The 21,637-nt window shown below is 50.2% G+C and overlaps 1 protein-coding gene across 3 annotated transcripts in view; it reads right to left on the bottom strand.

The window, feature by feature from the left end:
• The window catches only part of LRCH4 (leucine rich repeats and calponin homology domain containing 4), a 131,874-nt gene extending 114,882 nt beyond the window's left edge, over positions 1–16,992 (bottom strand). Inside the window, exon 1 of one of the 3 annotated variants that reach the window (XM_068273886.1) lies at positions 16,757–16,991. In XM_068273886.1, coding sequence (XP_068129987.1) covers positions 16,757–16,943 — 187 coding nt within the window. In that variant the 5' untranslated portion in view covers positions 16,944–16,991. Of the gene's footprint in view, positions 1–16,756 lie in introns of all 3 variants that reach the window. The other 2 variants (XM_068273885.1, XM_068273887.1) reach the window with 2 other exon arrangements.
• Between the last annotated feature and the right edge of the window lie 4,645 nt (positions 16,993–21,637).

The raw sequence follows: 21,637 nt of genomic DNA on the forward strand, positions 1-21,637 counted from the left end.
TGGACTTTTTTCCCACTAATTTCACGTGCACGCTCGCGGGTAGCGCACGTGCATGCGCACAGCGGCGGCAGCACTGTTTGACTTATAAAAAACGTCCTGGAGCCATTAAGAGGCTCTAGCAGGAATTCAGTGGTTAAATCTTCAAGGAGGTATATGGAGGCTGCCATATTACTATTATACTAGCCCCTGAACAAGCATGCAGCAGATCAGGCGCTTCTGACATTATAGTCAGGACAGGATTAGCTGCATGCTTGTTCCAGGTGTTATTCAGACACTACTGCAGCCAAACAGATCAGCAGGCTGCCAGGCAACTGGTATTATTTAAAGGGGAACTGAAGTAAGAGGTATACGGAGGCTGCCATATTTATTTCCTTTTAATCAATACCAGTTGCCTGGCAGCCCTGCTGGTCTATTTCTCTGCAGTAGTATCTGAATAACACCAGAAACAAGCATGCAGCTAGTCTTGTCAGATCTGACTTTAAAGTCTGAGCCACTGAAACACCTGATCTGCTGCATGCTTGTTCAGGGGCTATGGTTAATAGTATTAGAGGCAGAGGATCAGCAGGGCTGCCAGGCAACTGGTATTGCTTAAAAGGAAATAAACATGACAGCCTCCATATACTTCTCTCTTCAGCTCCCCTTTAAAGGGAATACAATATGTCAGCCTCCATATCCTTCTCACTGCAGGTTCCCATGTTCAGGTTCTCAGTGGTGCACTGCGGTGTGGTGTAATGGTCGCTTGTAATGTGGCTTACCGCATTGCTATGCAGTGTTCTCTCCAGAACTTCTTTCCAGCCGAAAGGCATGAAAAAAGTAGCCGGGTGGGGAGAGAGGACAGAATGCTGGGTCGGCACTTCTCTGCTTAACCTCTTGAGGACTGCAGTGTGTCGTCCCCCCCCCCCCCCCCCCCCCCCCCCCCGAAGAGCAGGCTTTTGTTTGGTCATTGGGCCACAGCAGCTTTCAGGCCTCGCTGAAGTGCTGCACAACTTAGCACACAAGTGATCCCCCCCCCCCCTTTTCTCCACCCCAACAGAGCTTCTGTTGTGGTGGGGTCTGATTTCATTTTTTTATTACATTTTCCTGTCGGGCGACGGTTGCTGCTGGGAGACTGAAGGTGGAGCGGAGTTACCAAGCGGTGATGCGCATGCTTCAGCGCACACGATCTCCTGCAAAAGCCATCCCCAGGACTTTACGCCTATCGGCGTGACGCAGCCGGCAATAGGTTAAAGCAGAGGAGGAGGTGAGCCGATGACAGCCGGGTGCTCACCAAAACTAGCCGGGTGAGCACTCGGCTAAAAGAGCCTGGGGAGAACGCTGCTATGCATTAGCTATGCGACTTTCACAGTCCGGCCGTAGCATTGCGGTAGAGCGGGTTGGGGTACGATAACTCACTGCAAATGGGAGTATTAACAAGTACAGCGAAACATTACATAGTATTTATATAGCGCTGACATCCTCCTCTGCGCTGTACAGAGCATATGGTCTCGTCACTGATCGTCCCTCAGAGGAGCTCACAATCTAATCCCTACCACAGTCATATGTCTATGTATGTATCGTGTAGCGCATGTATCGTAGTCTAGGGCCAATTTATGGTGAAACCAATAAACTTTCTGAACGTTTTTGGGATGTGGGAGGAAACCGGAGTGCCCAGAAGAAACCTTCACAGACAAGGGGAGGACATACAAACTCCATGCAGATAGTGCCCTCGCTGGGATACAAACCGCGAACCCAGTGCTGTAAGGCGAGAGCGCTAACCACCGTGCTGCCCACTTACTTTGCATTGACTGTATGCTTTACTGTTTGTGATACAATGCAGCCATAACGTGCGCTTTAACGCTTTCATTCCATTGCGTTGCATTCCTGTTATACAGCAAACACAACTCTACGTTCCTCTATGAACGACCTCACTGAGCACTAAAGCTAAAAACTGCAGATTCTGGGGCCAAACCATACCTATTGTAAAGCATGGTGGTGGAATCCTGTATAACCAGGGTTATCTTAAAAACACATAGGAATGAAAAACTGTTTAGAGCCTGAAGGAGATGGTGAGATGCAAGAGTGTTCATATTCACAATTGGAAGATGGCCTCCATGACCCATTCCGTAGATCTGACCGGAAAGGATACCCAACAACAAATGTTAGTAACAGAAGGATATTTAGGTGTGTAGAACATGGCAGAGATGACACGGGGAACAGTTTAGTTATTTTAAAACATGACATTTGGGCGTCTCAAGCCTTCAGCTGAATCCACATCTGAGAAAAGTCATAGAACTACGGAAGTGTCAGTGTGTAGAGTAGACAGAACGCACAGATAGCACAGAAGTGCCACATTGTCAGTGTGTAGACAGGGCGCAAAGTAACTGCTGCAGTGTCAATGTGTAGACAGGGCGCAAAGTAACTGCTGCAGTGTCAGAGTGTAGACAGAGCGCACAGATAGCACAGAACTGCCGCAGTGTCAGTGTGTAGACAGAACGCACAGATAGCACAGAACTGCCGCAGTGTCAGTGTGTAGACAGAACGCACAGATCTGCCGCAGTGTCAGTGTGCAGACAGAGCGCACAGATAGCACAGAACAGCCGCAGTGTCAGTGTGCAGACAGAGCGCACAGATAGCACAGAACAGCCGCAGTGTCAGTGTGTAGACAGAACGCACAGATAGCACAGAACAGCCGCAGTGTCAGTGTGTAGACAGAACGCACAGATAGCACAGAACAGCCGCAGTGTCAGTGTGCAGACAGAACGCACAGAACTGCCGCAGTGTCAGTGTGCAGACAGAGCGCACAGAACTGCCGCAGTGTCAGTGTGTAGACAGAACGCACAGATAGCACAGAACAGCCGCAGTGTCAGTGTGCAGACAGAGCGCACAGATAGCACAGAACAGCCGCAGTGTCAGTGTGTAGACAGAGCGCACAGAACTGCCTCAGTGTGTGTAGACAGAGCGCACAGATAGCACAGAACTGCCGCAGTGTCAGTGTGTAGACAGAGCTGCCGCAGTGTCAGTGTGTAGACAGAGCGCACAGATAGCACAGAACAGCCGCAGTGTCAGTGTGCAGACAGAGCGTACAGATAGCACAGAACAGCCGCAGTGTCAGTGTGTAGCCAGATAGCACAGAACTGCCGCAGTGTCAGTGTGTAGACAGAACGCACACATAGCACAGAACAGCCGCAGTGTCAGTGTGTAGACAGAACGCACACATAGCACAGAACAGCAGCAGTGTCAGTGTGTAGACAGAGCGCACAGATAGCACAGAACTGCCGCAGTGTCAGTGTGTAGACAGAGCGCACAGATAGCACAGAACTGCCGCAGTGTCAGTGTGTAGACAGAGCGCACAGATAGCACAGAACTGCCGCAGTGTCAGTACGTAGACAGAGCGCACAGATAGCACAGAACTGCCGCAGTGTCAGTGTGTAGACAGAGCGCACAGATAGCACAGAACTGCTGCAGTGTCAGTGTGCAGACAGAGCGCACAGATAGCACAGAACTGCCGCAGTGTCAGTGTGTAGACAGAGCGCACAGATAGCACAGAACTGCCGCAGTGTCAGTACGTAGACAGAGCGCACAGATAGCACAGAACTGCCGCAGTGTCAGTGTGTAGACAGAGCGCACAGATAGCACAGAACTGCTGCAGTGTCAGTGTGTAGACAGAGCGCACAGATAGCACAGAACTGCCGCAGTGTCAGTGTGTAGACAGAGCGCACAGATAGCACAGAACTGCTGCAGTGTCAGTGTGTAGACAGAGCGCACAGATAGCACAGAACTGCCGCAGTGTCAGTGTGTAGACAGAGCGCACAGATAGCACAGAACTGCTGCAGTGTCAGTGTGTAGACAGAGCGCACAGATAGCACAGAACTGCCGCAGTGTCAGTGGGTAGACAGAGCGCACAGAACTGCTGCAGTGTCAGTGTGTAGACAGAGCGCACAGATAGCACAGAACTGCCGCAGTGTCAGTGGGTAGACAGAGCGCACAGAACTGCCGCAGTGTCAGTGGGTAGACAGAGCGCACAGAACTGCTGCAGTGTCAGTGTGTAGACAGAGCGCACAGATAGCACAGAACTGCCGCAGTGTCAGTGTGCAAACAGAGCGCACAGATAGCACAGAACAGCTGCAGTGTCAGTGTGTAGACAGAGCGCACAGATAGCACAGAACTGCCGCAGTGTGTAGACAGAGCGCACAGATAGCACAGAACTGCCGCAGTGTCAGTGTGTAGACAGAGCGCACAGATAGCACAGAACAGCCGCAGTGTCAGTGTGTAGACAGAGCGCACAGATAGCACAGAACTGCCGCCATGTCAGTGTGTAGACAGAGCGCACAGATAGCACAGAACTGCCGCAGTGTCAGTGTGTAGACAGAGCGCACAGATAGTGATCCGACAACCATTGCTATAACCTCCAGGAATGATGTCACATTTCCCAGCCCTGCTGCAGGCCACAGCCCGGATGACATCATGTCACCCGTGTCCCACTGTCACAGCGCTGGCACTCGGATGCTCTGTGTAAGCTGGTCACCGGATGTAGCTTGTTGTCATCGTTTACTTCTGCAAAATGCTGCGTGCAGCTGCTGGGGGAGGGGGAAGAGCAGAGGAGACACGACAGGGACTCTTGTGACACACGACATCCCCATCACATCAGCTGGCTGCAAACGGAGAGGAGAAATCCAGCCCTGCCCGTCACAGATCTGTGTCCTGCCATACGCAACAACAGCTCACTGCTGCACTGACACACTGACACTAACTGCAGATACTGACACACTGACACTACCCGGGGCTGCACAATGTACAGGGGGAAGACTGATCCGTGTCCTGCCATACGCAACCACAGCTCACTGCTGCACATACTCACTGACACTACCCGGGGCTGCACAATGTACAGGGGGAAGACTGACACACTGACACTACTGCAGATACTAACTGACACTACCCGGGGCTGCACAATGTACAGGGGGAAGACTGATCCGTGTCCTGCCATACACAACCACAGCTCACTGCTGCACATACTCACTGACACACTGACACTACTGCAGATACTAACTGACACTACCCGGGGCTGCACAATGTACAGGGGGAAGACTGACACTACTGCAGATACTCACTGACACTACTGCAGATACTCACTGACACTACCCAGGGCTGCACAATGTACAGGGGGAAGACTGATAGCTGACACTACTGCAGAAACTCACTGACACTACTGCAGATACTAACTGACACTACCCGGGGCTGCACAATGTACAGGGGGAAGACGGAGGGTTTTGTGTGAGGTAGGCTCAAAAAAAAAAAAAAAAAATTAAAAAAATAAATAAATAAAAAAATTAAAAAAAAGTAGTCTACCTGATCCGTGGGGCTAAGCGGATCAGGTGGCCGCAAAAACCGCCGCTCCCGTGGGTCTCAATGGCCCACTTTCACCTTAGTGACCTCTAATTCACAACGCTGCACTGAGAGACTGCGTGCAAGGAGGCGGGGGAGTGGCTGCCCAATGGCAGCTCAGGAAACCCTGCAGGAATACCCCTGGCGTCTCCCCTGTGTTTACCTCCGAGATAGCCACAAATCTTGTTGCTAATCTCGGGGGGCTATAGCGCGGCGGTGGGGGCAGAGAGTGGTGGTGTGGGGACACAGAGCCATGTCATGAAGCAGAGAACATGTCTCTGTGTCCCATCTGCCCACATCAGGTTCTCTTTAAAAACTGAAGATGAAACATTTTCTACTAGGAAAAAACTTAGGGGAAAAGGTGAATTGTTGTAGTATTTCCAGGCCTTGGTCAGGCCCAGCACTATGACTGCAGCGTCACATGACAGAGTGCAGGCCGCACAATATCAGACACACCAGAGGCAGGAGGGGACAGTGCAGGCCGCACAATATCAGACACACCAGAGGCAGGAGGGGACAGTGCAGGCCTCTGTATGGGGCCCATTCTAGTATTTCCATGAGTTGGTCAGGCCCAGCACTATGGCTGCAGCGTCACATGACAGAGTTCAGGCCGCACAATATCAGAGCCATGCCAGAGGCAGGAGGGGACAGCGCAGGCTTCTGCCAGACTCTCACACTAATTATACACTATCAGCTTCCAGTACTTCCGCAGTTCACACACTCCCCAATCAAGGATTTCCTCAACAATCCCGGGACGCCAATGCCTGGTAACCCAGCTGCGAGTGACCCCACAACCGTGACTCAGAGCGGCCCCCCTCCGCTGAGGGCTTAACCACTTCCTGCTGATGGGAAAACTACACAGAGCGCAGTGCAGTGACCAACTGACAACACAGCAAAATCAGCTCCAACCCGATCCCCCATTCACAGCCAGACAACGCTCCTCTTGTAAATCAAAAAAAAAAAAAAAAATCACACAGATGGGTGCAGCACATGCCTTTATCCAAATTTCCGTTACTTAAAACGCTCCTTCCATTTCAGTCAGATAAGCATTTAAAAAACAAGCGGCAAGCTCAAAGTGTACTTCGCTGCAACCATGGCAACAATACTCCAAGTATTCTGTCAGGAGTACAATTGCCATGAGACGGTTCAGAAATTTCCACCAGTAGCCAAACAGAGCAGAAGGGTTTTTTGTTTACTAATTTTCAACACCTGGACTAAAGCTTTGTACACACGCTTGACCGCGGTCACCAGAAACAACCGATAAACGACGGGTCAGATGAGATAAACGATGGTAAAAGACAGCGATTATCGAGTGTAAGCTCCTCTGGTGCAGAGGCTGATGGGAATGGATCAGTGATCTCTGTACAGCGCTGTGGTATATGTCAGAGCTATATAATGTATAATAATAATAGTGTGTGACTGTGGTGAGGGCATTAGAGTGTAAGCTCCTCTGGTGCAGAGACTGATGGGAATGGATCAGTGATCTCTGTACAGCGCTGTGGAATATGTCAGAGCTATATAATGTATAATAATAATAGTGTGTGACTGTGGTGAGGACATTAGAGTGTAAGCTCCTCTGGTGCAGAGACTGATGGAAATGGATCAGTGATCCCTGTACAGCGCTGTGGTATATGTCAGAGCTATATAAATGTATAATAATAATAGTGTGTGACTGGGGTAAGGGCATTAGAGTGTAAGCTCCTCTGGTGCAGAGGCTGATGGGAATGGATCAGTGATCTCTGTACAGCGCTGTGGTATACATCAGTGCTAATAGCAGCATCATGAGTCTGGACCAGGTAACAATTAAGACAGCAGGAAACATTGACAAGTTTCTTCTTTCAAACTTTATGAGTCACAATGACAACATACATGTCACATTGTTCCTGTGGCTGGACTTCTAGGCACGCCGTACCAACTGATGTGGTTATATCCTTCACTTTAATGACACACCAAAGAAGAATTCTGATTGGCTGTTCCCAGCTCTCTCCCAAGTGTCTGGGGAAAAGAAGTGTCATTGTAACCCATGGTAACCAGATGCTGCCCGTCCCCCAGCAGAGAGATGGAGGCAGGAGGGGGATGTGATTGTGTGACAGTCCCCTCTTCCTCCAGACACCGGGACAGATGACTCCCAGCAGTAGTGAGCAGGGCCGGATATATACAGTATACAGATATATACACACATAGAGCTGCCTGCGCTGAATGTCTGCAGAACAGCTGCACAGATCGAAAATACAGAGAATTCCAGATCTGTCATCAGCTGTAATCTCTACCAGCCGTCCATACATTGCAGCCACCCCTCCACACTCCTGATCACCAGCCCCGGAACATGTGTTCCTTACTATAGATCCATGCTCAGTAATCTCTACCAGATCCCCCATACATTGCAGCAGCCCCCCCACAATCCTGATCACCAGCCCTGGAACATGTATTCCTTACTATAGATCCATGCTCAGTAATCTCTACCAGCCGTCCATACATTGCAGCAGCCCCTCCACAATCCTGATCACCAGCCCCGGAACATGTATTCCTTACTATAGATCCATGCTCAGTAATCTCTACCAGCCATCCATACATTGCAGCAGCCCCTCCGCAATCCTGATCACCAGCCCCGGAACATGTATTCCTTACTATAGATCCATGCTCAGTAATCTCTACCAGATCCCCCATACATTGCAGCAGCCCCTCCACAATCCTGATCACCAGCCCCGGAACATGTATTCCTTACTATAGATCCATGCTCAGTAATCTCTACCAGATCCCCCATACATTGCAGCAGCCCCTCCACAATCCTGATCACCAGCCCCAGAACATGTATTCCCTACTATAGATCCATGCTCAGTAATCTCTACCAGCCGTCCATACATTGCAGCAGCCCCTCCGCAATCCTGATCACCAGCCCCGGAACATGTATTCCCTACTATAGATCCATGCTCAGTAATCTCTACCAGATCCCCCATACATTGCAGCCACCCCTCCACAATCCAGCCCCGGAACATGTATTCCTTACTATCCATGCTCAGTAATCTCTACCAGATCCTCCATACATTGCAGCAGCCCCTCCACAATCCTGATCACCAGCCCCGGAACATGTATTCCTTACTATAGATCCATGCTCAGTAATCTCTACCAGATCCTCCATACATTGCAGCAGCCCCCTCCACAATCCTGATCACCAGCCCCGGAACATGTATTCCCTACTATAGATCCATGCTCAGTAATCTCTACCAGATCCTCCATACATTGCAGCAGCCCCTCCACAATCCTGATCACCAGCCCCGGAACATGTGTTCCTTACTATAGATCCATGCTCAGTAATCTCTACCAGATCCCCCATACATTGCAGCAGCCCCCTCCACAATCCTGATCACCAGCCCCGGAACATGTATTCCTTACTATAGATCCATGCTCAGTAATCTCTACCAGATCCCCCCATACATTGCAGGAGCCCCTCCACAATCCTGATCACCAGCCCCGGAACATGTATTCCTTACTATAGATCCATGCTCAGTAATCTCTACCAGCCGTCCATACATTGCAGCAGCCCCTCCGCAATCCTGATCACCAACCCCGGAACATGTATTCCTTACTATAGATCCATGCTCAGTAATCTCTACCAGATCCCCCCCATACATTGCAGGAGCCCCCTCCACAATCCTGATCACCAGCCCCGGAACATGTATTCCTTACTATAGATCCATGCTCAGTAATCTCTACCAGCCGTCCATACATTGCAGCAGCCCCTCCGCAATCCTGATCACCAGCCCCGGAACATGTGTTCCTTACTATAGATCCATGCTCAGTAATCTCTACCAGATCCCCATACATTGCAGCAGCCCCTCCACAATCCTGATCACCAGCCCCGGAACATGTATTCCGTACTATAGATCCATGCTCAGTAATCTCTACCAGATCCCCCATACATTGCAGCAGCCCCTCCACAATCCTGATCACCAGCCCCGGAACATGTATTCCCTACTATAGATCCATGCTCAGTAATCTCTACCAGATCCCCCATACATTGCAGCAGCCCCTCCACAATCCTGATCACCAGCCCTGGAACATGTATTCCCTACTATAGATCCATGCTCAGTAATCTCTACCAGATCCCCCATACATTGCAGCAGCCCCTCCACAATCCTGATCACCAGCCCCGGAACATGTATTCCTTACTATAGATCCATGCTCAGTAATCTCTACCAGATCCCCCATACATTGCAGCAGCCCCTCCACAATCCTGATCACCAGCCCCGGAACATGTATTCCTTACTATAGATCCATGCTCAGTAATCTCTACCAGATCCCCATACATTGCAGCAGCCCCTCCACAATCCTGATCACCAGCCCCGGAACATGTATTCCTTACTATAGATCCATGCTCAGTAATCTCTACCAGCCGTCCATACATTGCAGCAGCCCCTCCACAATCCTGATCACCAGCCCCGGAACATGTATTCCTTACTATCCATGCTCAGTAATCTCTACCAGATCCCCCATACATTGCAGCAGCCCCTCCACAATCCTGATCACCAGCCCCGGAACATGTATTCCTTACTATCCATGCTCAGTAATCTCTACCAGATCCCCCATACATTGCAGCCACCCCTCCACAATCCTGATCACCAGCCCCGGAACATGTATTCCTTACTATAGATCCATGCTCAGTAATCTCTACCAGATCCCCCATACATTGCAGCAGCCCCTCCACAATCCTGATCACCAGCCCCAGAACATGTATTCCTTACTATAGATCCATGCTCAGTAATCTCTACCAGATCCTCCATACATTGCAGCAGCCCCTCCACAATCCTGATCACCAGCCCCGGAACATGTATTCCCTACTATAGATCCATGCTCAGTAATCTCTACCAGATCCCCCATACATTGCAGCAGCCCCTCCACAATCCTGATCACCAGCCCTGGAACATGTATTCCCTACTATAGATCCATGCTCAGTAATCTCTACCAGATCCCCCATACATTGCAGCAGCCCCTCCACAATCCTGATCACCAGCCCCGGAACATGTATTCCTTACTATAGATCCATGCTCAGTAATCTCTACCAGATCCCCCATACATTGCAGCAGCCCCTCCACAATCCTGATCACCAGCCCCGGAACATGTATTCCTTACTATAGATCCATGCTCAGTAATCTCTACCAGATCCCCATACATTGCAGCAGCCCCTCCACAATCCTGATCACCAGCCCCGGAACATGTATTCCTTACTATAGATCCATGCTCAGTAATCTCTACCAGCCGTCCATACATTGCAGCAGCCCCTCCACAATCCTGATCACCAGCCCCGGAACATGTATTCCTTACTATCCATGCTCAGTAATCTCTACCAGATCCCCCATACATTGCAGCAGCCCCTCCACAATCCTGATCACCAGCCCCGGAACATGTATTCCTTACTATCCATGCTCAGTAATCTCTACCAGATCCCCCATACATTGCAGCCACCCCTCCACAATCCTGATCACCAGCCCCAGAACATGTATTCCTTACTATAGATCCATGCTCAGTAATCTCTACCAGATCCCCCATACATTGCAGCAGCCCCTCCGCAATCCTGATCACCAGCCCCGGAACATGTGTTCCTTACTATAGATCCATGCTCAGTAATCTCTACCAGATCCCCCCATACATTGCAGCAGCCCCCTCCACAATCCTGATCACCAGCCCCGGAACATGTATTCCTTACTATAGATCCATGCTCAGTAATCTCTACCAGATCCCCCATACATTGCAGCAGCCCCTCCACAATCCTGATCACCAGCCCCAGAACATGTATTCCTTACTATAGATCCATGCTCAGTAATCTCTACCAGATCCTCCATACATTGCAGCAGCCCCTCCACAATCCTGATCACCAGCCCCGGAACATGTATTCCTTACTATAGATCCATGCTCAGTAATCTCTACCAGATCCCCCATACATTGCAGCAGCCCCTCCGCAATCCTGATCATCAACCCAGGAACATGTATTCCTTACTATAGATCCATGCTCAGTAATCTCTACCAGATCCTCCATACATTGCAGCAGCCCCTCCACAATCCTGATCACCAGCCCCGGAACATGTATTCCCTACTATAGATCCATGCTCAGTAATCTCTACTAGCCATCCATACATTGCAGCAGCCCCTCCACAATCTTGATCACCAGCCCCGGAACATGTATTCCTTACTATAGATCCATGCTCAGTAATCTCTACCAGATCCCCATACATTGCAGCAGCCCCTCCACAATCCTGATCACCAGCCCCGGAACATGTATTCCTTACTATAGATCCATGCTCAGTAATCTCTACCAGCCGTCCATACATTGCAGCAGCCCCTCCACAATCCTGATCACCAGCCCCGGAACATGTATTCCTTACTATCCATGCTCAGTAATCTCTACCAGATCCCCCATACATTGCAGCAGCCCCTCCACAATCCTGATCACCAGCCCTGGAACATGTATTCCTTACTATAGATCCATGCTCAGTAATCTCTACCAGCCGTCCATACATTGCAGCAGCCCCCTCCACAATCCTGATCACCAGCCCCGGAACATGTATTCCCTACTATAGATCCATGCTCAGTAATCTCTACCAGATCCCCCATACATTGCAGCAGCCCCTCCACAATCCTGATCACCAGCCCCGGAACATGTATTCCCTACTATAGATCCATGCTCAGTAATCTCTACCAGCCGTCCATACATTGCAGCAGCCCCTCCGCAATCCTGATCACCAGCCCCGGAACATGTATTCCTTACTATAGATCCATGCTCAGTAATCTCTACCAGATCCCCCATACATTGCAGCAGCCCCTCCACAATCCTGATCACCAGCCCCGGAACATGTATTCCTTACTATCCATGCTCAGTAATCTCTACCAGATCCCCCATACATTGCAGCAGCCCCTCCACAATCCTGATCACCAGCCCCGGAACATGTGTTCCTTACTATAGATCCATGCTCAGTAATCTCTACCAGATCCCCCATACATTGCAGCAGCCCCTCCGCAATCCTGATCATCAACCCAGGAACATGTATTCCTTACTATAGATCCATGCTCAGTAATCTCTACCAGATCCTCCATACATTGCAGCAGCCCCTCCACAATCCTGATCACCAGCCCCGGAACATGTATTCCCTACTATAGATCCATGCTCAGTAATCTCTACTAGCCATCCATACATTGCAGCAGCCCCTCCACAATCTTGATCACCAGCCCCGGAACATGTATTCCGTACTATAGATCCATGCTCAGTAATCTCTACCAGCCGTCCATACATTGCAGCAGCCCCTCCGCAATCCTGATCACCAGCCCCTGAACATGTATTCCTTACTATAGATCCATGCTCAGTAATCTCTACCAGATCCCCCATACATTGCAGCAGCCCCTCCACAATCCTGATCACCAGCCCCGGAACATGTATTCCTTACTATAGATCTCTTATGGCTTGCCATTAGGGGCACACACAGGATGACAGTATACATAGTATATCTCAGGACATAGGGAGGCATGATGAGGGCTTTGGTGGTTGTACGGCGGGTTCTCAGCTCAGAGACAGGTTCTACCAGACAGTCAGCAGATCTTATCAGGCACCATGAGTCAGTCCGCAGGCATGAGTCACCTGTGGGCAGGCTGTGATGTTAGTCGGACCCCCTGCAGGTCTGGACGATCCTGAATGGTAACACCAGCTCAGTGGAGGAGGGAGGGAAATATGTGACGTACACCTGCTGGGTCAGGTCACAGAGGTCAGTATCTGACCAGGTGGGGTCAGGCTGGTCACATACAAGAATAAGATAATTCTGCACCACCTCTGGCTGTGATCTTGCTCTCCATCTGGACTTTGGCAAGTTGCGGTTCTGCCATTTCTCCAAAACCAGTCAGGTCAAAGCCCCGCCCTCTCACTGACATTAGTAGGGTCACGGCTCCGCCCTCCCACCAATATCAGTCGCTTCTGCACCGTCCCCCTGACATAAGTCAGGTATCAGCCATGATCTCCTGTTGGCATCAATCAGTTCACAGCTGTCTGTATATGGTGATGAGGAGGGGTCACCAGGTCGGGTCATGGCTCCACCCCTCTGAGGCACTGTCAATGCACAGACAGGGATGGTGACAGATGAATTATTATTATTGATACACCATTACTTTCCGTGGCGCAGTACAGAGTAAAAGCAAACATGGGTACATAAAAACACAGACAGTGGTATAAAAAATGGGTATGATGAAACAATATATAATAAGCTACAGTGACAGATGTACAGTGATAAACAACTTATGAGACAGAAGAGGGAGAGAAGCCAACGCACTTCCCCCATCCCAAACCTATAAGCCCAATCTGGGAAAGGATGCCAGCACCCCCCCCCAGCAAGTAAACCCCTCCTGCCAGCCAGATGAATGCCAGTCTAAGGGACACAGCTAGGGATGGGTATGAGCCCAAGGTCAGGGGAAGAGATCAACAGCATCAGCTGGGTACTGGGGCAGGATGTGGCCGTGTATTGGGGTCAGAGGTCAGGATGTGTTGGGGTCAGAGGTCAGGATATGGCCGAGTACTGGGATCAGAGGTCAGGATGTGGCCAGGTATTGGGGTCAGAGGTCAGGGTGCGGCCTAGTATTGGGGTCAGAGGTGCGGCCAGGTATTGGGGTCAGAGGTCAGGGTGCGGCCTAGTATTGGGGTCAGAGGTCAGGATGCGGCCGTGTATTGGGTCAGAGGTCAGGATGCGGCCGTGTATTGGGTCAGAGGTCAGGATGTGGATAAGTATTGGGGTCAGAGGTCAGGAAGTGGTCGAGTATTGGGGTCAGAGGTCAGGATGTGGCCGAGTATTGGGGTCAGAGGTCAGGATGTGGATAAGTATTGGGGTCAGAGGTCAGGATGTGGATAAGTATTGGGGTCAGAGGTCAGGATGTGGCTGTGTATTGGGGTCAGAGGTCAGGATGTGGCTGAGTATTGGGGTCAGAGGTCAGGATGTGGCTGAGTATTGGGGTCAGAGGTCAGGATGCGGCCGGGTATTGGGGTCAGAGGTCAGAATGTGGATAAGTATTGGGGTCAGAGCTCAGGATGTGGTCGAGTATTGGGGTCAGAGGTCAGGATGTGGCCGAGTATTGGGGTCAGAGGTCAGGATGTGGATAAGTATTGGGGTCAGAGGTCAGGATGTGGCTAGTATTGGGGTCAGAGGTCAGGATGCGGCCGAGTATTGGGGTCAGAGGTCAGGGTGTGGCCGAGTATTGGGGTCAGAGGTCAGGATGTGGATAAGTATTGGGGTCAGAGGTCAGGATATGGCTGTGTATTGGGGTCAGAGGTCAGGATGTGGCTGAGTATTGGGGTCAGAGGTCAGGATGTGGCTGAGTATTGGGGTCAGAGGTCAGGATGAGGCCGGGTATTGGGGTCAGAGCTCAGGATGAGGCCGGGTATTGGGGTCAGAGCTCAGGATGAGGCCGGGTATTGGGGTCAGAGCTCAGGATGCGGCCGGGTATTGGGGTCAGAGGTCAGGATGTGGCCGGGTATTGGGGTCAGAGGTCAGGGTGCGGCCGTGTATTGGGGTCAGAGGTCAGGGTGCAGCCGGGTATTGGGGTCAGAGGTCAGGGTGTGGCCGAGTATTGGGGTCAGAGGTCAGGATGTGGCCGAGTATTGGGGTCAGAGGTCAGGGTGCGGCCGAGTATTGGGGTCAGAGGTCAGGGTGCGGCCGAGTATTGGGGTCAGAGGTCAGGATGCGGCCGAGTATTGGGGTCAGAGGTCAGGGTGCGGCCGAGTATTGGGGTCAGAGGTCAGGATGCGGCCGGGTATTGGGGTCAGAGGTCAGGATGTGGATAAGTATTGGGGTCAGAGGTCAGGATGTGGCTGGGTATTGGGGTCAGAGGTCAGGATGTGGTCGAGTATTGGGTCAGAGGTCAGGATGTGGATAAGTATTGGGGTCAGAGGTCAGGATGTGGATAAGTACTGGGGTCAGAGGTCAGGATGTGGCCGTGTATTGGGGTCAGAGGTCAGGATGCGGCCGAGTATTGGGGTCAGAGGTCAGGGTGCGGCCGAGTATTGGGGTCAGAGGTCAGGGTGCGGCCGGGTATTGGGGTCAGAGGTCAGGATGCGGCCGGGTATTGGGGTCAGAGGTCAGGGTGTGGCCAAGTATTGGGGTCAGAGGTCAAAATGTGGTCGAGTATTTTGGTCAGAGGTCAGGATGTGGATAAGTATTGGGGTCAGAGGTCGGGATGTGGCTGGGTATTGGGGTCAGAGTTCAGGATGTGGCCGAGTATTGGGGTCAGAGGTCAGGGTGCGGCCGAGTATTGGGGTCAGAGGTCAGGGTGCGGCCGAGTATTGGGTCAGAGGTCAGGCTGTGGATAAGTATTGGGGTCAGAGGTCAGGATGTGGCTGGGTATTGGGGTCAGAGGTCAGGATGTGGTCGAGTATTGGGTCAGAGGTCAGGATGTGGATAAGTATTGGGGTCAGAGGTCAGGATGTGGCCGGGTATTGGGGTCAGAGGTCAGGGTGCGGCCGGGTATTGGGGTCAGAGGTCAGGATGCGGCCGAGTATTGGGTCAGAGGTCAGGATGTGGATAAGTATTGGGGTCAGAGGTCAGGATGTAGATAAGTATTGGGGTCAGAGGTCAGGATGTGGCTGGGTATTGGGGTCAGAGGTCAGGATGTGGCTGGGTATTGGGGTCAGAGGTCAGGATGTGGCTGGGTATTGGGGTCAGAGGTCAGGATGTGGCTGAGTATTGGGGTCAGAGGTCAGGATGTGGCTGAGTATTGGGGGTCACTCACCAGCTCTGGCTGGGTTATATCAGACTACAGCGCTGCAGTCAGGGGTGGAATGGGGTGGCTATCAGGGTCAGGTCAAGGCTGTGGCCTCTTCAGACAATAGTCTGTAGTGGAGACACCACATCAGGGATGATAGGGGGTGCAGATCATTGTACAGGGCTGTGGTCACTCTCCAGTATTGCAGTACTGAGGTCAGGAATAGGGTCAGAAACTATACTGGGGTGACAGTGTCATGGCTCCTCCCCCTTGTAGGGTACATTCAGGACAGTACTGGGGTCAGGAATGGGTCAGCCTATATTGGGGTCACAGTCTCATGCGTCCTCCCCCTCTAGGGTACAGGCTGGACAATACTGGGGTCAGAAACTATACTGGGGTGACAGTGTCAGGACTTCTCCTCCTCTAGGGCTCAGGCAGGTCAGCACTGGGGTCAGAGGTCTGAAGCTATATTGGGGTGACAGTGTCATGGCTCCTCCCCCTCTAGGGCTCAGGCAGGTCAGCACTGGGGTCAGAGGTCTGAAGCTATATTGGGGTGACAGTGTCATGGCTCCTCCTCCTCTCGGGTGACAAGCACTGAGTTATCCCACCCGCTCGGGTCAGGTCATGGCTCCTCCCCCTCTCGGGTGACAGCACTGGGGTAGCTCACCCGCTCGGGTCAGGTCGGTCAAGTCATGGCTCCGCCCCCTGTCGGGTATGCTCCTCAGGCGGCGGCCGCTCAGGCTGAGCTCCCCGGTCCGGGCCGCCTCCTCCAGGGCTCGGTGCACGCTCCTCCCGCCTCCCCCGGGCCGCTGCAGCTCGCACTCTCCATCCTCCTCGTCGCTCCCCGCCGCCATTGAGAGCGGAATGAGCCGGACCGCAGCGCTGCCAGGCAACAGCCAATCACAGCGCGCCCCCCGTAGCCTCCGCCAATCACCGCCTGAGGCCAAGCTGAGCGACGGGGTACGGCAGGCAGCCAATCAGCGCGCAGCTCCCGCTCTCCCCTCCCCTTCACTAGCGGACTGAGCCGAGTAAGCCCACCCCCGTCAGATGCAACCCAATCAGGGGGAAGTCAGCTGCTGGCCACGCCTCCTCTGTCAGTAACGGAACTGAGTGGTACCATGTAATAAAACCAAAACCAGAGGCCCCGCCTACCTAGGGGAAAATTATTTGACTGACGTTCCAGGAGGCCAATCAGGGAGTAGGATTCGCTTTCTTCATCTGAGATAACGCCTGTATTATGCATATGATTATGAAAATCATCTCATTCATGTCCAGAAAGTTCTCTGCTGCCATCTAGCGGCCACTGCTGGTCTGACACTGCCTGCAGAGCTTCTGATTTTGGCATATGCCTATCTATAGCCCACAGCCCATCTATAGCCTGTTTATCAATCTCCCTGAATGCCTGAGAAGTGTTTCTATTTCTACACAACAGCCAATTTACATCACCTGATCTCTTAACCACTTGAGGAGCGTGGAGTTAAACCCCCCCTAGTGACCAGGCCATTTTTTTACAATTCAGACCACTGCAGCTATAATGGTTTATTGCTCGGTCATACAACTTACCACCCAAACAAATTTTCCCTCCTTTTCTTGTCACTAACACAGCTTTCTTTGGGTGCTATTCAGTGGCGTAGCTAAGAAGCTGTGGGCCCCGGTGCAAGTTGTACATGGGGCCCCCAAGCACTCTATACATAACAATTGATATGGCGCACCAAAACCTGCCAAGAACTACAATAGTGTCAGAGGTGCAAGTAGGAGATGGGAAACAGTTTGTTAATGATCACTACTATTTAAAGCATCTATAGAAATGATTATTACCTACACAGGGCCAATAGAGAGCTAATATTGTGCTTGAGGGAGGGCCCCTCTGACCCAAGGGCCCCGATGCGGTCGCTACCGCTGCAACCCCTATTGCTACGCCACTGGTGCTATTTGATGGCTGCTGCAATTTTTAGTTTTTATTATATTCATCAAAAAAGACAGGAATTTTGTCCAAAAAATTATATTTTGAACTTTCTGTGGTAAAATTTTTTAAATAAAGTAAATTTTTTATACAAGTTTTTGTCCAAATGTATTATGCTACATGTCTTTGATAAAGAAAAAATCCAGAAAGTGTATATTTATTGGTCTGGGTAAAAGTTATAGCGTTTACAAACTATGGTGCAAAAAGTATAAATACCCCCCAAATGACCCCATTTTGGAAAGAAGATACCCCAAGGTATTTCCTGAGGGGCATGGTGAGTTCATAACAGGTTTTATTTTTTGTCACAAGTTAGTAGAAAATGACACTTTGTGACAGAAAAAAAAGGTGTTTCTATTTTTGCTAACTTGTGACAAAAATAAATAAAAAAAAAATCTTCCACGGACTCACCATAGCCCTCAGTGAATACCTTGGGGTGTCTACGTTCCAAAACTGAGTCACTTGGGGGGTACTAGTACTGCTCTGGCATTTTGGGGGGGGGCTCAATTGTAAGCACCCCTGTAAAGCCTAAAGGTGCTCATTGTTCTTTGGACCCCTTAGTGCAGCCAGGGCCGGATTTGTACTTTTTACCGCCCAAGGCCAACTATACCGTCTGTATGGTTGTTATCTCTGTGTGCCCCAATGAGAATTCTACTTACTTTCCATCATTGGATGTCACAGACAATAACTATTTTAGTAATTTGTGTCTAGATTATTAGTTATGTTTTCCTTAAGAACTTTTATGTTATGTTTGCCATATCATTAATGATGGACCCATTGTGTCACCATGAGAGTTAGGCTGATGTGTACCTGCAGGATAGAGCTTACAGGTCTTGCAGGGACGACACAAGTACAGGACAGATAGTTCAAAGGATAAAGCTGTCTTTGTAGATAGGGATGGCTGCATAAAACAGCTTTACTGCCCCTCACTGAGCCGCCCCTAAATTTCTGGTGCCCTAGGCCATGGCCTATGTGGCCTTGCCAGAAATCCGGCCCTGAGTGCAGCTAGGCAGCAAAAAAAGTGTCACACATGTGGTATCGCCGTACTCAGAAGAAGTAGTATAATGTGTTTTGGGGTGTATTTTTACACATACCCATGCTGGGTGGGCGAAATATCTCTGTAAATGGCAACTTTTTCAATTATTTTACACTAAATTGTCCATTTACAGAGATATTTCTCCCACCCAGCATGGGTATGTGTAAAAATACACCACAAAACACATTATACTACTTCTCCTGAGTACGGCGATAGCACACATGTGACACTTTTTTGCAGCCTATTTGTGCAAAGGGGCCCAATGTCCAATGAGTGCCTTTAGAATTTACAGGTCAATTTTAATTATTTGGTTTCCAGACTACTCCTCACGGTTTAGGGCCCCTAAAATGCCAGGACAGTATAGGAACCCCACAAGTGACCCCATTTTGGAAAGAAAACACCCCAAGGTATTCCGTGAGGGGTATGGTGAGTTCATAGAAGATTTTATTTTTTGTCACAAGTTAGTGGAAAATGACACTTTGTGAGAAAAATAAAAAAAAATCAATTTCCACTAACTTGCGACAAAAAATAAAATCTTCTATGAACTCACCATACCCCTCATGGAATACCGTGGGGTGTTTTCTTTCCAAAATGGGGTCACTTGTGGGGTTCCTATACTGCCCTGGCATTTTAGGGGCCCTAAACCGTGAGGAGTAGTCTGGAAACCAAATGTGAGAATCCGCTCAGCTGCCTGCGCAGGCAGGCAGCCTTTTGACCATTGTTTAGGTTTGCTTGCTGCAGGACTCTGGAAAGGAGACCTTCTGTCAGTTGTGCAGCTTGTGTTGCTGAGGGATTTGCATACATTAGTCATGCAAATCCGTTAGCTGCCTTCTTTTGATGACTGGCACTATAAAAGCATTCTGCTCCCAGATTGCTTTGCTGGACATTTCCCTTCCATGGTCTGTTCCTGATGGACACTGCTGGAGTGTCAGCCATTGCTATCTAGTATAGTTAATTCCTGGGGGGTGCTTTAGGCTCCCCTTCTAGTCCAGTTAGGTTGTATTATCTGTTTTGCCTGTTCCGTCTGTCTTGTGTTTGGATCGTACAAGCCCTAGCGTTAGCGGCTGTGGATCCTTCTGATTGAGTCTGGAGTGTAGGTTGGAACAGCGGTTGTTTCTGCCTATCTCATCTGTTCTGTCTGCCGTGTGTTTGGATCGCACTCGCCCTAGCGCTAGTGCTAGGGATCCTTCTGTTCTGTCTTCTGGGATCGCGCTAGCCACTTTTCGCTAGCGCTGGGGATCCTTCTGTTCTGTCTTCTGGGATCGCGCTAGCCACTTTTCGCTAGCGCTGGGGATCCTTCTGTCGCTTGTCCCTGTTTTCGTGTGTCTGTCTTGTCTGCTGCGCTTGCTGGAGGCTCGGTGAGGTAACCGTTAAGCAAGCGCTCGAGTCCTCTGTTTCATGTTTGTCTGTTAATGGTTAGTTAGGCGTGCTTGTCTCTATTGTGCTTATCACGTGGAGACCGCGCATAACCGCGTGCACTGTTGCGAATGAGTGCGGTGTTCGCGGTTAGCTAGCGTTTGTTATTTTCCGTATTTCCTTATTGTATTACTTGCTGTACCTTGTGTCACGTCTGGCGATCGCACCTCTCACGATCACGTTCCTGCTTCTTATCTGCTGTGGTGTGTGCACAGTCGCGGGTTGGCGACTAATTTTATGCACACACACACAATCTGTCTCTGTGCTCACTCTCAATCGCTTCTCTTGCGATTGCGTTTCTTCCCTTCGTACAATTCCTGTCTGGCGTGTGTGGTAGGGCAGAGGAGCTGTTCCTCTGCACTCCACAGCTCCACCTGCCAACAGGAATTTCCCTCTGCAGGTGCATAGCACCTAGCCTGGGTGTCCTCAATTATACGCTTGTGGAGGAAATCCGCCGCGTCAGCGCACGTCTGGTGCGCTGACCACGGAGACGATTCCGCAATCGTTACACCAAATAATTAAAATTGACCTGTGAAATCCTAAAGGCACTCATTGGACATTGGGCCCCTTTGCACAAATAGGCTGCAAAAAAGTGTCACACATGTAGTATCACCGTACTCAGGAGAAGTAGTATAATGTGTTTTGGAGTGTATTTTTACACATACCCATGCTGGGTGGGAGAAATATCTCTGTAAATGGACAATTTAGTGTAAAACATTTAAAAAGTTGTCCTTTACAGAGATATTTCTCCCACCCAGCATGGGTATGCGTAGAAAGACACAATAAAATACATTATACTACTTCTCCTGAGTACGGCGATACCACACGTGTGACACTTTTTTGCAGCCTAGCTGTGCAAAGGGGCCCAAAGTCCAATGAGTACCTTTAGGATTTCACAGGTCAATTTTCATTATTTGGTTTCCAGACTACTCCTCACGGTTTAGGGCCCCTAAAATGCCAGGGCAGTACAGAAACCCTACAAGTGACCCCATTTTGGAAAGAAGACACCCCATGGTATTTCGTGAGGGATATGGTGAGTTCATAGAAGATTTTATTTTTTGTCACAAGTTAGTGGAAAATGACACTTTGTGAGAAAAAAACAAAAAAATCCATTTCCACTAACGTGACAAAAAAAT

Source organism: Hyperolius riggenbachi, chromosome 3 (assembly GCF_040937935.1).
Source record: "Hyperolius riggenbachi isolate aHypRig1 chromosome 3, aHypRig1.pri, whole genome shotgun sequence".
Lineage (NCBI taxonomy): Eukaryota > Metazoa > Chordata > Amphibia > Anura > Hyperoliidae > Hyperolius > Hyperolius riggenbachi.